Here is a 16112-nt window from a genome sequence, read left to right as displayed (position 1 = left end):
CTTTCACATTCTCTATTGTATCAGATGGTTCTACTTCCAATGTGATGGTTTTGCCAGTGAGAGTCTTAACAAAAATTTGCATTCCACCTCGAAGACGAAGCACCAAATGCAGTGTGCTTTCCTTTTGGATATTATAATCAGACAATGTTCTACCGTCTTCCAATTGCTTTCCTATAAACAACATGTACATGTATTCTAAAAAAAAAAAAAACAAATTATTTGCTTACAACAAAAATTCGACGTTCCTGAGTTGGTGAACCACTGTATTTAGCATGTTGTCTTTCATTTTTTCTATTGAATGAAAAAGATCTACTTACTTCGTTAGTGATTTTCCAGTCGGGGTCTTAACAAAAATTTGCATTCCACCACGCAGACGAAGCACCAAATGCAGTGTGCTTTCCTTTTGGATGTTATAATCTGCCAATGTTCTACCATCTTCCAACTGTTTTCCTATAAAAGCCATGCACATGAATTCTTGATCAAAAAAAAAAAATTAACTGCTTACCAGCAAAAATCAAACGCTGTTGATCCGGTGGAATTCCCTCTTTATCTTGAATTTTGCCTTTCACATTTTCTATTGTATCAGATGGTTCTACTTCCAAAGTTATTGTTTTTCCAGTAAGGGTCTTAACAAAAATTTGCATTCCACCGCGTAGACGAAGCACCAAATGCAATGTGCTTTCTTTCTGAATATTATAATCTGATAACATTCGACCATCTTCCAACTGTTTGCCTGAAAATTGCGTTTTTTATCAGTTTTCCGACTTTAATTCAAAATTGAAAACTTAATACAAACAGATATAACGTATTATAAATGAATCACAATTATTATGTATCAATCTCAATTCTAATCTCTACATTTCACAAAAAGTTTTAAATCAATATTCTAACAGAAATTTAATCAATGAGTTGAAATTAAAAACCACTTATTTTTCTGATTTTCATATTTGAAAACTTCATAAACAACATCTTCCTTCATTTGATAATGATGCAATCTTGCATTTCCTACAGTATAACTAATACAGTAAGATAGAAGGAAGTGAGTCATTCACTAGATACGTCATTCAAAAATCAATAAATCAACGTAAATTACAACTTTATCGCGCATTTATTTACTGTTATTATTATTGAAGCATACCAGCAAAAATAAGCCGCTGTTGATCTGGTGGGATGCCTTCTTTGTCCTGAATCTTGCTTTTTACATTTTCAATTGTATCTGACGGCTCAACTTCAAGTGTAATCGTTTTTCCTGTCAACGTTTTCACAAATATTTGCATCCCACCGCGCAAACGCAAAACCAAGTGAAGCGTGCTCTCTTTCTGAATGTTATAATCGGACAAAGTACGTCCGTCTTCCAACTGTTTGCCTGAAAACACAATTTCTCATGTTTACATCACGTATTACAGTAAACAGGAAAAGATCAACTTTGTATAACATAGCTTCGCGTCAACAAACCTACACTTTACTTACCAGCAAAAATCAGACGTTGTTGATCGGGTGGAATTCCCTCTTTATCCTGAATTTTACCCTTCACATTTTCAATTGTGTCTGAGGGCTCCACTTCCAGTGTAATGGTTTTCCCAGTCAGAGTTTTGACAAATATCTGCATTTTGCGATGAATTCTATCTGAAACACAACAAATTATTACTATTACTTCTGCTAAATCATTTACATATAACTATACGGTTAAATGATTTTTCATTACCAAACACCATGCACACGTATAAAGTAAATTAATGTTAATTATAATGCATGCTGAAAATAACATATGTATGTTTTACTTATGAATAGTATACATCGTACGATATTAAATTAATAACTGATAATCATTAAATTAATAAAGATTTTCAACTAATTAATATTCCATTGAACTGATGAAATACAAGGAAAAGGTGAATAAATGAAAACATGAAATTTGAAAAATAAGGCCACACTCACCACCTGCTGAAAACGACGAAATGAACGTTGCGCTGGAAATTCTAGCACTTATATGTTATTCTGGGTCACGTGATGTTAAATGATTTTCAGGTTTTCTGTAATTAAAATTTGATTAATCAATGTGCTATGAGTGGGTGAATACTTTAATCTGATACTGAGATGAAAACAATTTGTTAATTAATTTTTTTAATGTTTCTTTTACTTTTTTACAATTTATTCCGCATGTTGGTTTTTTAAAGCTTTTTACATTTAAGCTGCCTATTGCTTAAGTGAACATATCGTTCCTGAATACTTTTTAAAGAAAAGCTTGTTCCTGAAATAAATTTATTTCATAATTTCTTTTTTTTACATAGACTTTACAAACTGATTAGCTATATCTGACCGTTTGCTCAAACCACTATTTAGCAGTTCTGTTGAATTATGTAATTTTCAGCAATTGATTAGTAATTAATAATTTTGATTTGCTTTGATGTTTTATTCATTGCTTAATTTAACGGTTTGAAACAATTTTTGTGATAGATTCTTATTTGTAAATGCCAGTTTTGGGCGTTTATGGCTTGGTAATTAAATATTTGTTTTTCCATTTTGCACTTTTTAGTGATCACTTCCAGTGACCAGAGACAATACTATTAAAAAAGAATTTTCTTCACTTCATTATTATTGTAACTAAATTAAGTTTGATGAAATGGCATATCAATAGGTCAACAAATACAAAGAAATAATTTTGTATTTTTCAATATTCAACACCAACAATAATATCAGCACTAAATAGCAGAGAATAGCATCAATAACAAACAACAGTAAATAACATAGATAACAACAATGATGAACAATAAAAAGTAAAATAAACAAATATAAGTGATCAGTAACAACAAATAGAAACAATGAAAAAGGAAATAAAGCAGTCAGTAAACTATAATGCAAAATTAGCACTTGGAAGACGGCATTAAAGTTTCCATTACATCCTGTTCTTGCAGCAAGAGCAGAAGCAGTTTGTTAAACCCAAGTTTGTTTCCAACCGCTTTATTGTTGAGCCGATTATGCCAACCTTCCAAATAGTTATTAGTTCTGATATTTACATCACGTGCATTCCAAAGCGACATCCTGTAATTGGTCATCCACTCCTGCCAAAAATATTGAAATAAAGCTAATAAACTTAACGTGGTGCCTCTTTCAAGTAGGCTAACACCAGTATGAACTACGGTACAGGGAGGAAAGCGGTAGCAAAGAGCATTTTTATTTTTTTGTTTCAATTTCTATTGGGTATAAACGGTTTTCCCCATTTGTCTAAGATTTGCACCCACAGCGAATACCAATATATGCTTTGAATCAATGTCTCAAAACAAAAAATCAAATGTTGCCTTGAATGTTCCAGGTATATGTATACCCCGACAATATTCAGGAAATGTTGGGAAGTGTTTTGCCCAGGGACTTAGTGGACTTCACCTGTTTAAAAATCAAAAAAAGGTCACATGCTGATGGTTCAGCGGAGGCGAAGGACGCTTCTTCGTCATAGATGGACAGGATGGGTTAAGTTTCTTCAGCATTTCTCTGTTTTGAAACCGCCTTCTTTTCCAGTTTGTATGCTAAGTGCTCCATCCATCATCAATTAAAATTTTTAGAAATACAGAAGAAAGTGATTGTAAAAGCTTTTACAAAAACCATACAAGTGTAGTCAAGAAGAAACAGTAAGCTCAAAGGAGAACTTCAGAGAAATTTTTGTTAAATCAAAAACCCTGTTGGAGTTGGCAACCACGACACCAATCTTGAGGCTGATTTGACAAACTGGGCTGAATCCATTTTACCACACAGTCAGAACATATGCTATAAATATATAAACTGAAATTACTCTTTTGATGGTTTTTAATAACTGAAATGATAATTTATCCTTAATTTAGAAAAATCAAACAGTAGAATCTGCGTTGACAGCTTGATCCTGCTGACATTTTTGCCGTGTTTAATGACATTACTGCTCAAGTTGAAAACTGGCACAACTGAACATTTGCCATGTAAAATACGGTTGCCTGAAATCAGTTTTAATGAGGTGGCGTATTTAATGAAAACTATGAATTTAAAACTCTAAATGAGTCCTTGTTTCAGCTGACCGTATCTGAACACTGCTCGCGTGCTGATCAGCTTTTTTCATGAAACTTCGCTCACAAACCATTCTGCTGCAAATAACTTATTCAAATTACTTCACGCTATTCTCATACAGTCAGATATTTTATTATTAATTTATTTAGTTTACCAGTTAACTGCGAAGTTTTTTTTAGTTAGGATAGTTCCAATAAAAATTTCTAAGAGTATCTTCTCGTTTTTCACGGGGTGCTATCCAACTTCATTTCGCCCACATTTTTCTCATCGGCTGTTCAAAGAAAAGCTATTTTACGTTTAACACTAGTTCGCAAATAAATTACGCTATTTTATTAGCATTTCCGCATTGATCCGTGTAGTATTCTACATAAAGAAATAAATGTTGATTGGATAAAACTTAAAATGCAAAAGACTTCTGTTTAATTTATAAAATGCAAATAAATCTGGCATTTTATTTCGTGGATATTTTCACTGCGGACAGTTTTCAACCTGAGCAGCAATGTCATTAAATCTGGCGAAAATAGCAACTTGATCAATACAAACTGCCATCGCAGATTGGACGGTTTGGTTTTTCTAAATTGAAAAAAATTAGCATTTCAATTATTGAAAATTTTTTCATCTATTTACAGCATATGGCCTATCAATGAAGCAAAATATATTTCCAGGATCAGAAACAGCCCAGTTTGACAAATCAGCATCAAGATTAGTGTTGTGATCGCCAACTCGTGCAGGGCTTTTAATTAAACGAATATTTCTTTCCAATACTCTACAGTCTCCTTTGAGTTTATTGTCTCTTCTTGACCACACCTTTATCGTTTTTTTAAGAGCTTTTACGATCACTCTCTTGTATATTTCTAAAAGTTTTATTTTATTTGTTCTGAAGTGGAATAATTTACTTGCTACATATTTCATATTGATATAACAAATGCAAGATATCAAAATATGCTTTTTAATACATTAAAGTGCAGAAGGTCAGAATTTTATTTTCAAGCTTCATTGAATGCGAAGGCGCATTGTCTGTATTACAGAAATTTGAAAAATATTCCTCTATCTTTTAATTTGCACATTTGATAAATCAATCATCATATATTCATAGCAAATATAATATTTTATATGCATTTATTAATTGTAAATTTCACTTTATATCATTCAAATATTTTTGGTATTTCAAATTTGTATCTTCTTTTTTGAATATGCATTTTCATTTATAATTACATAAAGTATTAAAAATAAATTTTTCATACTGTTGTTTGCCACTACTTACCATATCTAGATGTTGCTGACTTGCTGTAAACGTTTACAGTTACCGCAGCCTGTGCTGCTGTTTTAATCGATTGCCTTGACAAATATGGAGGAATTGTTGGAAACTGTCCATCTGATAATTTTTTGAAATATTGCATTCCTACGGTTTCAGTTTCGGGAATATCATTATAATGTACTAAAGGCTCAGCACGAAGCAATGATGCAGCTAAACAAAAAGTACCATCAGATACGAATTCAGTGTATCAGTACAATCTTGTTTCTCTTTTTAAAGTGCCGTTAACTAAATATTTTATTTATATTACATATGATAATGGTCCATTAAGTGACTGCACTTGAAAATTTCAATTTTGCTCTTGGTAAAAGGTGCTAATTTTACGTGGGTTGAAATGAATGTTTTATAAATATGAATTAAGTGTTAACAGTTTGAATGAACGTCAATCAAACCTATGGCATTTATTTGGCTTTTTGAAATGGTCAAACAAATTAATAAATGTCCTTTAGCATTTTCAGCTACTGGCCAGCTGTAGCCCGTTTTTGCAGCTGGAAATCCAGGTACAGTATGGACAATCCATGAAGCGGCATCAGTATTAACAGGTGTTTGCAGAATTATCACTCCTTAAAATGGTTGGACAATTTAATACTGAAAGTTTTGAGATTCATTTTCATACCTTTGCTATTTGACTTTGTTTTTACGTTGGGCATTAATGGTGGAACATTGTTGTATGCAAGGAATTTTATGTTATTGTTATTCGTTACAACATGTTCTAGTGTAACTCCAAACGATTGTCCACCTTGTTGTGTAAGCTCCGCGTTTCCATCCACCCATGCACCGGCGCTATCTGAAACGATAATTTTGCCTCTGGTCTGTCCTGGAGCTTTGTATAATATTGCCCTGAAAGTACTCTCATGTGATGGCAGTTTAATGATGCTGTAATTTCTTTTTCAAATAATTCTTTGTAACCGACCAGTCTACTTCAGCAACGCCATTATTTGCTCGGCATTTAGGATTTTGTGATTGTGAAAGAAGCATTAATAGAAAATGTACAAGCAGCTGAACGTACTTTTGCATCTTCTCTTGTCTCTCTGATTTATCTAAACGGATTAAGATTATTCGTGCAAAACATTCGGTTATTTTTATTTATTCTTACAAATGTTTGCCATTCCTAATTAGATTTATTTATTAAATCCGTTTGATTTATCTACTATAATTGGTCATTATTAAGAATATTTATTTTTAGAAGATTCTTGTTTTTAATAATTATCTCACATAAATTTAGCTGAATTTGAATGAAGAAAAATGAAATTTACATAATTGTTGAAGAAGTTGCATATAGGTAAAACTATGATGTATGCTTCCTGCAGCTAATTGTTCCTATCGATGATGAGGTAAATCATTGCATTTTTCTCACTTTTCGGTAATTCCGTTTGCCCTAATCTCTCAATTTTTCTCCTTTACAAATCAGTGCTTTTGTTTTTCGACTGTTTGCGGTTGTAGCTTGAGTTTATTGCAAAACAACTGGGAAATGTAATGAATTAGAGATACCAAACACTTTCAAGTGAACATGTATGCTGAGCACGCCATTACTGCTGTTGATTTATATACAGTCGTCAAAATACAGCTGCAGCCTGTTCTTCCTTTCACCACATCTTTTCCTTTACTCCAATTTGTTTTTATGCCTTTTTGTAATATGTTTATTTTTCATTTTGTTACTTATTTTATTATTGCAAGATGTATAACTGTTGATTAAAATATAAATTTAGTATTCATAGTTCATGTTCCAACAAAGAATAAAAGTTTATTTTTCATATAATTGGTGCTTTACAGATAATCATTAAAGAGATCTGATTGTATGGCAGAGAAAAGAAACAACAAAGTTAGTGTGTAAGAATGTTTGTGTTATTTTTATCTATTGTTATATTTGATTGATTTTATTAACAATAAGTTAGGTAAGAAATGTGTATTTTTTGTGTATCATTATTGCGTTATATGTTTTTTTACATTTGCTTTGTTATTAATGAAAGAGAAATTGCAGAAAGCCAAACAGGAGTTGAAGTATGAAAGGACAAGTGTAATTTAGGAATTTGCTGAAGAAGAAGAATCTCAGAAGTAAAGAAATTGTTTGATAAATTTATAAATTTAATTCTTGAAAACAGAATTGTATTTGCAAACGTTGGTTGAAATTAAAATTGAAATTACTTTAAACTATAAGCGCTGAGCAATTTTCGACGTTTAAAATTTTAAACTGTGCGTTGAAGTTGTTTAAACAATTTTGAATTTAAATTATGAGAAAAGGAAAAGAAAATTTAATAATATTTTGATAACTATGGTCGAAGTGGGTATCTATATTTTATACTTCTTGAAATTTGCAACAGCTGTTCAAGGAATTTTTTTCGATCTTTTTGATATCATCAGTGATAATAAAACATTTGTTGGGAAAGTTTTTAATAAAATTGAAGAAAAAACTGGACGAAATCGTTGTGAAGCTGCAACTTTGTTAGCATCTGTGATTACTTTGTTTTTGCTATTCAGTGAAAGTGCGGAACTGCTGTGCAATTCGATCTGTTTTGCTTATCCAGCGGTGAAAAGTTTGGAAAAAGTTAAATCAACTGAAAAAAATACTTCATATCAATGCTTATTATTGTACTGGATTATTTTTGGCTTATTTGCAATTGTTGATTTTTTTGTTTACTCCATTAGCTACATTAATACAGTATATTGGCTGCTCAAATGTGTTTTCTTTCTTTGGTTGTTCATGCCAAGTTGCAGTGGTGCTGCGGTGCTGCATGGAATAATTTTCCCACCAATCTCATCTCAACCGAACAACTGCCAGTGAAATAAATCATCTACATTATTATTGAACTTCTTCATGTTGTTCAAGAAAATACTGAAATTTCAAATTATTTATTATATTATAGTTTGCAAAACTGAACTATTCTTTTATGTACAATTTGATTTATAAAATGAAAAATATTTCTAAACTCTTTTAGACTGTAAGGTGGAATGAAAATTTTATCTGTTGAATGCTAAGAAAGTGTTTAAATAAAAATGTTCAATGTTGCTAGCTAATTCGTTTTGATGTTTTGCTTTGTTTTGTTACTGGATATTAATATTGAAAATAGTTTATTTAAAAATTTATTTTGACACAGTATTATAAGAATAACTGTTTTCTAGTTGTTTGGTTTTCAATCATTCTGTTATCATACTGTTCTTGCAGTGATGTTGATGCAGAAAACATACAGGGTAGTATGTACCTTGTTTATGAAGCATACAGATAGCAGAAGAAATACTGGAAATGTTCCAAAGCATGTCCTGAATGTTAAGAATGTGTTCCTTGTTATTAACAATTAGTTTGTTCTGGTATACGACAAAGAAAGCTGCAAGGGTGCCATGTAAACAAACCTGGATGTGACAGCTGTGATCAAGCAAGAAGATCACATCAAAAGCAGCACGGACAATGATGAGCACTTGGTATACAAAATGGATAAGAAGGCAGTGTTAAAAAAAGAAGTGCCAAAGAAACCAAATTCATCCCGGCCATCTATGACGAAGAAGCATTGCCATATAATCATGAGTGCATTGCAGAGCCATATAATCATGAGTGGCTTATTCCCACTTGATAAACGGGTATGCAGCACAATGTACAACAACCGGGCAAAACACAACAAACATAAATAATATTTCGATAAATAAAATTTTTCCATATATGTACAGCATATGGCTTGTTCATATGACAAAATGTATTCCAAGGTTCAGAAGCAGCTCAATTTATCAAATCAGCTTCAAGTTTAGTAGCGTAATTGTTAATTAAAACAGGGCTCCTTAGTAAATGAATATTTATTTAAAATGTTCTTTCAGGTTTTATCCTTTGAGTCTTCATTATATCAAATACTTCTTGATTGTCTCACCTCAATCCTTCATTTTAATGAATCATTTAAATTCATTTTCATTTAAATTTCACTGACTGCTGCGTGATATTTGCTTCATATTTGATTACATATTCTTTCTCCAATAATTAGTTGAATATTCGTTCTCTAATTGTAATTGCAGTTTGTTTTTCAAGTTCACACACTTTATTGAATTTATATTTAAATTAAAGTTTATTTATTAAAAAACAGTGTAATTAAAATTTTCTTAAAAAAGCTGCACAATTATTCAACATAATATTTTCTCCAATGCCTTTGTTGATTTTGTTATAAGATTTTATTCGTTTAAAAAAAACTAAATAGTAATTGATAATATATATACATGCTTAATATATCATTCACCACTGGTTCACTGAGAATAAGAAAATACATGTTCACCTTAAACAACTTTACCATAAATATAAAAATAATTACTTAAAAGAATATGGAGGTAGTTAAACATAAGATTAGTAATAGAAATGCAGAATACCAAAAGCAAATCTTGAAAAATATTTTTAAAACAGTTATCCCATGTGATTATTAAATAAAGTAACAGCATGTAAATAAGAATCTATATCCATTTTGGCAGTCATATCAGGAGGAAACACAGTATGATAAACGCACTGAACTTCTTTTGGATTCACTACACAACAAACGAGTTGAGCGTAGCAATTTTCCACTTCAATTGCTTCACACTTGAACTTCACGTTCACCTTTGTCCTTTCACCAATATCCAGTATAGCAGATTGATTAGCGAAGTCAGATGAATCTATGAGACCTAACAAAGTGACAATTTTCCCATTGTAACGGCCTGATTTCAACATTGTTGGAGTTATGCGAACTTTAGGTTCGTTATCCCAACTTTCATCAGCCATCTAATCACGTACAAATAACTGAATCAGTACAATAATAGTATAAAAAACTTTTAAAATTCATAATTCATTCAAAACTTACAAATATAATTTACAGAAAATACCAAGACTAACACTTATATCACTCTTTTAGATCTCTAAACCTTTAGTTCCCACAATTTTAATTAATTTCATACTGTAGTTTTTACATAATGAAGGTCAAATAAAGTTAATATTGTATAAATAATTCTAAATTAAATAAGTTTATAACACATTTTTAAAAACTGTCCCTGTAAAATTATATGACTCAGACACTTGAGCTTTGTATGCCGGTTGATATAGAACTACATAAAAAACAGTACTCATTGAATTGCAAATTTTAAAATATAATGAAATAAAATTTGTGTTTTTGGAGCGGAATTTTCATTTTCATTTTTAAAATGCGTAAAATCTCTTTGCTTACATATGAATTTAAAACTATAAGGTTGAGGTAGTAAAAATTTTAAATAAAAAACAAAAATTACAAAAATAATTCAAGTTTTGTTAGTGTTACTGTATACTTCACATAAACAACACGCAGATGTTCATGACACTTATGGATAAAAAGTTTTTAATCATTAATTTATGATGAGCTTTTATAAAAGTTTGTAACGGACACGGACTGAACTAACAACTGTATTTGTCCGGACAACGAAGTGGAAGAGGGATGAAGCTACAGTAAGGGTACATACTTGAAGATCGAAGGAGAGTTATGGTAGTGCGCCGGTTGGAGGGAGCGAGTTGTTGGTGCTGTAATCTTACTGTGACGAATCGGTGACAGTCCTTGTTCGGAGTTGCTAATGAATACTGTTCCTTACCTATCTTTTGATTTCGATAACGTTACTGGGAAAGCGCGAACCCGGAAGAAAGGGGAGCCGAGCTTGCGGATGCCAAGCGGAGGATATGACCGCGCAGAGAAACCCGCCGGTCGACATCGGCCCGTCGTCGCCTAGTGACGACTGTGCTAATAACCCGGTTGGGATGCCGAACGAGTCCGCCCGAGAGAGCGGCTTGTTACAAGTTGTAAAATTTTTTTATCACAAATTATTAAGTTTATACAGATTATAAAAAAAAGTTCCCCTGATCTTTTTACTTTACTGGTTGTTAAAAGAAACAGTCAGTAGTCTTCCAGTTTTGAGACAATGATTTAGACAGTAAACGCTTCATAGGTGGAATAAGCATTAGATCTCATATCTTAGTAAGTCAGCTTAATTTCTAAATATTTGAAAGCTCTGAAGGAAGAAAGCTGTCTTACAGAAGAATCATCTCTAGATTGCTGTCATGATCGCAGCCGTTATTAGTTAGTTTTCATTTGAAGTGAAGGAAAATTTTGAGGTAAAACAGAATCATTCATAAGTTCTGGAAAACATTCAGTATTCGCGATATACTACAATAATTTATCAATTCAAAAACCGAACCAGTACTTTGAAAATCATGAATTCTCGCCTGCGTTGAGATTAGCGTCTTGTAAAAAGTACAGCAATAAATATATTATTAGTCATAACTTTTGACGAAGTTAGTAGCCATTTATGGGGATGACAATGAGACATAATGGGTTTGTTAATGTTCTCCCGCCGGCAGTAATAAATCAGGTCTACTTATTTACGAAGAACATTCTCAACGGAAAGCTTTTAAGTTATCTAACTGTAACAGCATTTTCAGAAACGGTAGCCATTCACAAACGAAAACATTTTATTTGCTTCCAATAAAGCAAGTCATCTCTGTTCATCTCGTAGCTTTGTTTTGAGAAAACTAAGAGATGAAATGAAATCGCATGCTTTATCAATCAAAAACAAAAAATACAAAAATGCTTTTACTTCATTTTCCCTTTTGATTTTCATCAAAGGCAATAAATTAACTCAGTACGCATTTCAAGCACTTAAAGTTTGTATCTCCATTACACAAATATTATTCAATTACAAACGAACTTTGTTAAGTGCTCATTTATACATTACGATAAGTACACAAGATTTTGGCTTAACAAAAGTTCCTGTAGACAATTATACGGTAAAATAATGGCGAAGTGCACATTTGGATGAGTGCATAACTTGGTTAAGTGCATCATTTTGCTGAGGTCCACGAGATGTACTGCTCGCAATATATAGTTCTTAAGTGAACAACGGGCGTGCTCCTGGTCGCTTTGGGTCTATCATCAGCCATAACAGCCATTTATACTCAGCAAAGTTTATTGTTCGGTATAACAGAATAAGCACGCGTATCATAATTTTCTCATTCTATAGCTAATGATTTTGTAATACGGGTTCCAAAATCGGGTTGAATAATCGATCGTCAGGTTCTTCTATCTAGTATCAGAGCGGCAATTCAGAATTCAGATGCGCTCGAAATCGTTCACTACCCTGGGCGGTAAATCAAGTAGTTTCAATTCGTACTACTTCAACGTCCGTATCGGGTATCAGCGTCTTTCCTTCCGCTGATACTGATCAAATCATTTTTCTCGGTTTTCTTGTGGTTCCTGTTTTCACACACAGTATCAACACTGTATACAGGAATCAAACAAGTTCCGTCTTTACGCGAACTCCTTGCTTCAAGCAAGAAGTATACGATCGTCTTTGTTTATGTAGTTTATTATGCAATCAGTGATCACAAACAAACGTACAACTGTACCATCGTTACCTTACACGGTGACTGTAGCGACAGTAACGACTGCACTGAACACTTGAACAATAATCGATGAAATCAAATCTTTATTATCCTCCTATTTTTCGTCAGTCATTTCTGGGACCGTTTCCAGACGTGTGTCCATCATCGGACGGACTTGAACGATGCCTCGAAGTTCGCATGGCGAATGGCCCAAATGGAAGCCTTCAGTTCAGAATTCCAGGCGTTGTCGCGGTAGGGGCGTGTCGTCGCGACCAGTCGGCTCAGTTGGCTGCACCCTTTCGTGGATGAAGAGGGATTTCTGCGGGTGGGTGGAAGATTGGAAAACTCTGAATTGTCAACACACATGAAACACCCAGTGATCCTGCCTGGAGACCACGCTGATACTGATCAGACGCTGCCACGCGCGGCAACTACACGCTGGGACCACGCATACGCTGGCAGCTCTGAGACAGCAATATTGGGCGCTGAAGGGACGCGCCCAAGTGAAGAAGGCAATCTGGAACTGTTTTGCTTGCAGGCGTGCAATGGCCAGACCGACCCAGCCGAGAATGGCGGCCTTGCCATCTAGTCGTGGTCGAAGCCGCTGCATTCGCCCACACTGGGATGGACTTTGCGGGACCATTGCTCACCCGCGTTGGAAGGAAAGTCACTTCCAAGTGCTACGTGTGCCAGTTCACATGCATGGCATCCCGGGCTGTGCACCTGGAGCTGGTCTCGCAGATGACGACTGCCAGAGTGATGCAAGCGCTCCGACGGTTCATCGCCCGGCGAGGAAGACCGGAGATTATGCAGTCGGATAATTTCCGCTCTTTCAAAGCCACCGCGTCAGAGTTGAGACAACTCTGGCGACTCGTGGATGTGGACCGAGTGCAGCGTGAACTGGTAGGCTATTGGGAACCCCTCGTCTGCTCGATCAAGGAGTCGTTGCGGAAGATCCTCAGGAAGGGGTTGCTCGATGAAGAAGAACTCCGGACAACTCTTTGTGAGGTAGAAGCCTACCTCAATGCCAGACCACTCACATTCGTGGGAGATGAAAGCCACGAACGCCACCCTTTGTCGCCGTTTCAATTAGTGACCGGCTGCACGTACGTGATCCCCTGCAATGGAACCACCGACGGCGTTACCGTCAGCAGCTCCTCGCGAAATGGTGGCGAAGATGGAGAAGAGAAAACCTGTCGGAGTTGATGCAACGACAGAAATGGAGAACTTACCCAGCCGGCCCGCAGGTGAACGACTTGGTGCTGATCCTGGAGGAACCCAGTGCCCGATCCGTGTGATCACGGAACAGCTCTCAGGCGGCGATGGCATCGCGAGATCGGACAGGATCCGGACGTCGACCAATGTGATCACGCGGCCAGTGGCGAACCTCGTCCAGCTCGAACCGGCCATTGTCAGTGATGGACGTCGAAGGTGGTCCTGATTCTAAGAAATCATTCAACGAGGTGATATTTAGCTGATGCATCAAAGACGATTCTACACCTCGCTGTCGTCTTATCGTCCCGATAAACTGCATGATGTGGTAGATACCATGTCTTCCCTGGTATCCCATCTTTGTTTTTTGCCTCTTCGATCCATATAATTCTTAATCACTTCATCATATTCCTTCGCTCGTTCGTTGTTACTGCTTAGCCTTTTCTCCAACCGCTGTAATCTTCGCTCTGCTTGTTCGTAATTATTCGGTATTCGTACTTCTGGCGTTTTCCACGGCAATTTCACCGCATGTCGTTCTCCATCAAACTTGACTTCGTCCTTGTATCGTTTTAAGATGTCGTTCACTTCGAATTCGTTTTGAATTTCGATTCCCAGTGCTTCTAGTTTCCAAAACTTCTTAATGATGTCACATTCGCATTTACACTCTTCATCCACTTGACAGTGTAAAAGGTGTGTTCGATTCTGAGGGATGTTCTTTCCACAAATGACCCAGCCGAATATCGTTTTCACTGCTGTCGGTTTCGATTTGTCCACTCTTTTAATTTCATTCAAGACGATATCGTAATAGTGATCAACTCTGATCAGCAGGTCAATTTCTACCTCTTCTCGTGAAAATTGATCCGCCAACTTCAAACCTTTTAGATGTTCATATTCTTCCATCGGGGGGTTCGGAGGAACTTTGTCGCAGATGTGTGAAACACACAAAGCATTGATGACACAGAAATTATCATTTTCGATTCCTTTCAAGGGTAGTTCTACCTGCATCAGTTTGTGGTGTTCACGAGGCTGGTTAAGAGTGGAAATGGTGATATGTTCCTTGGGGCCGCTGAGTCCCAGACTCTCAACTATTTCTTTTTTCACGAATGAGCGTTGCGCTCCACTATCCAAAATACAATCAACTATCCTTCTATTTCCATTCTCTGAACAGATTACTGCTTGTGCAATCTGTAAGTTTCCGTTCAAATAGCTTGAACTTCCATCATTATTTTCAAACACTCTCGTTATATTCTCTTCTGTTTCTTCATCGGTCTTCTTACCTTCGGTATCTTTCTTGTTCAACAAATCATGAATAGTTGCTTGGCCCGTAGCTGTTTTTCGACTAGCGACGCAATCTATCTTGCGATGTCCTTTCTTCAAACAACTAAGGCACAGTCCTAAACGTTTAGCGATTCTCCAACATTCGTCGACGTCAATCGCCAAAAACTGTGTGCAGGCAGAAATCTCATGGAATTTATGGCAGAGTTGACAGCTAGTTCTTTCTCTGGTGCTAACCTGTAACGCTGATGTCGTATACTTACTGGGCATTCCTTTAGATCGATTTCCGTGGATGGTTGTTGTTGTTGTTGAGCACTTCTCCACACCGGTAGACTTGATTCCTTTCGTAAAGGTTACCTTCTCGTCTATGTCAATCTGTCTGCGAACAAATTCTAAAAAACTCTCCAGATTCGCTGATATGCCGGTGTTTGATTCGATCAACTCTTCCCATTTTCTATTCACTTCTGATGGCATGGCCTTTTGAAACAAAGATAAGAAAATCTCGGTTGTTGTCAGTTGGCTGGTGATGATCTTTGCCCATTGCTCTCAACGCTCTCAAGTGCAGCATTATCTTGTCATAGTCTTCGTAATCCCGGTGCGGACGATTCAGTTACCTTCTTTATATCTGCTATTTGGATGATGTGATGCTGGATGATCAAGTCCGCTCTATCAAATCGTTCTCGTAAAGTCTTCACTGCTTCGGGATAATTCGTTGCAGTTGTGGAGGATCCACTGATTACATCCAAAGCTGGTCCCTTCAAGCTCGATCGTAAACACATAAATTTCTCGATGTCATTTAAGTCAGTTTGAGAATGGACGCTGGATTGGAACTGATACCAGAATCCACCGAACTGCATTGTGACACCGTCAAAGGGAGTTAGTTAATTGCCACTTTGGAATTCTCAAATTGCAAAGCTCCTTTCCTTCTCCACCTGC

The 16112-nt window shown here is 35.4% G+C and overlaps 5 protein-coding genes across 5 annotated transcripts; 1 reads left to right on the top strand and 4 right to left on the bottom strand.

The window, feature by feature from the left end:
* Nucleotides 1–149: 149 nt before the first annotated feature.
* Tsp_07309 (ubiquitin family protein) lies at nt 150–1830 on the bottom strand. The gene is made up of 6 exons (XM_003381590.1): nt 1821–1830; nt 1471–1626; nt 1139–1366; nt 506–733; nt 318–474; nt 150–195 (listed from the first exon to the last, which is right to left on the bottom strand). Exons 1-6 carry the CDS (start codon nt 1828–1830, stop codon nt 150–152), a joined length of 825 nt encoding a protein of 274 aa, XP_003381638.1.
* Nucleotides 1831–3665: 1835 nt separating this feature from the next.
* Nucleotides 3666–6282, bottom strand: Tsp_07310 (deoxyribonuclease II family protein). The gene is made up of 8 exons (XM_003381589.1): nt 6269–6282; nt 5964–6223; nt 5740–5910; nt 5297–5500; nt 4660–4886; nt 4505–4605; nt 4017–4109; nt 3666–3762 (listed from the first exon to the last, which is right to left on the bottom strand). Exons 1-8 carry the CDS (start codon nt 6280–6282, stop codon nt 3666–3668), a joined length of 1167 nt encoding a protein of 388 aa, XP_003381637.1.
* A 52-nt stretch (nt 6283–6334) lies between these two features.
* On the top strand, nt 6335–8644 carry Tsp_07311 (receptor expression-enhancing protein 6). Its single transcript, XM_003381588.1, has 6 exons — nt 6335–6352; nt 7066–7089; nt 7329–7362; nt 7753–7892; nt 8063–8125; nt 8468–8644. The coding sequence occupies exons 1-6, from the start codon at nt 6335–6337 to the stop codon at nt 8642–8644; spliced, it is 456 nt and encodes a 151-aa protein (XP_003381636.1).
* Nucleotides 8645–9722: 1078 nt separating this feature from the next.
* On the bottom strand, nt 9723–10073 carry Tsp_07312 (conserved hypothetical protein). Its single transcript, XM_003381587.1, has one exon. The coding sequence runs from the start codon at nt 10071–10073 to the stop codon at nt 9723–9725; it is 351 nt and encodes a 116-aa protein (XP_003381635.1).
* Nucleotides 10074–13778: 3705 nt separating this feature from the next.
* Nucleotides 13779–16033, bottom strand: Tsp_07313 (conserved hypothetical protein). Its single transcript, XM_003381586.1, has 3 exons — nt 15791–16033; nt 14238–15653; nt 13779–14132 (listed from the first exon to the last, which is right to left on the bottom strand). The coding sequence occupies exons 1-3, from the start codon at nt 16031–16033 to the stop codon at nt 13779–13781; spliced, it is 2013 nt and encodes a 670-aa protein (XP_003381634.1).
* Between the last annotated feature and the right edge of the window lie 79 nt (nt 16034–16112).

This window comes from Trichinella spiralis (genome assembly GCF_000181795.1).
Source record: "Trichinella spiralis strain ISS 195 chromosome Unknown Scfld1, whole genome shotgun sequence".
Taxonomy (NCBI): domain Eukaryota; kingdom Metazoa; phylum Nematoda; class Enoplea; order Trichinellida; family Trichinellidae; genus Trichinella; species Trichinella spiralis.
Note: the sequence above shows the minus strand (reverse complement) of the source record. Positions and strands in the feature narration are given on the sequence as shown.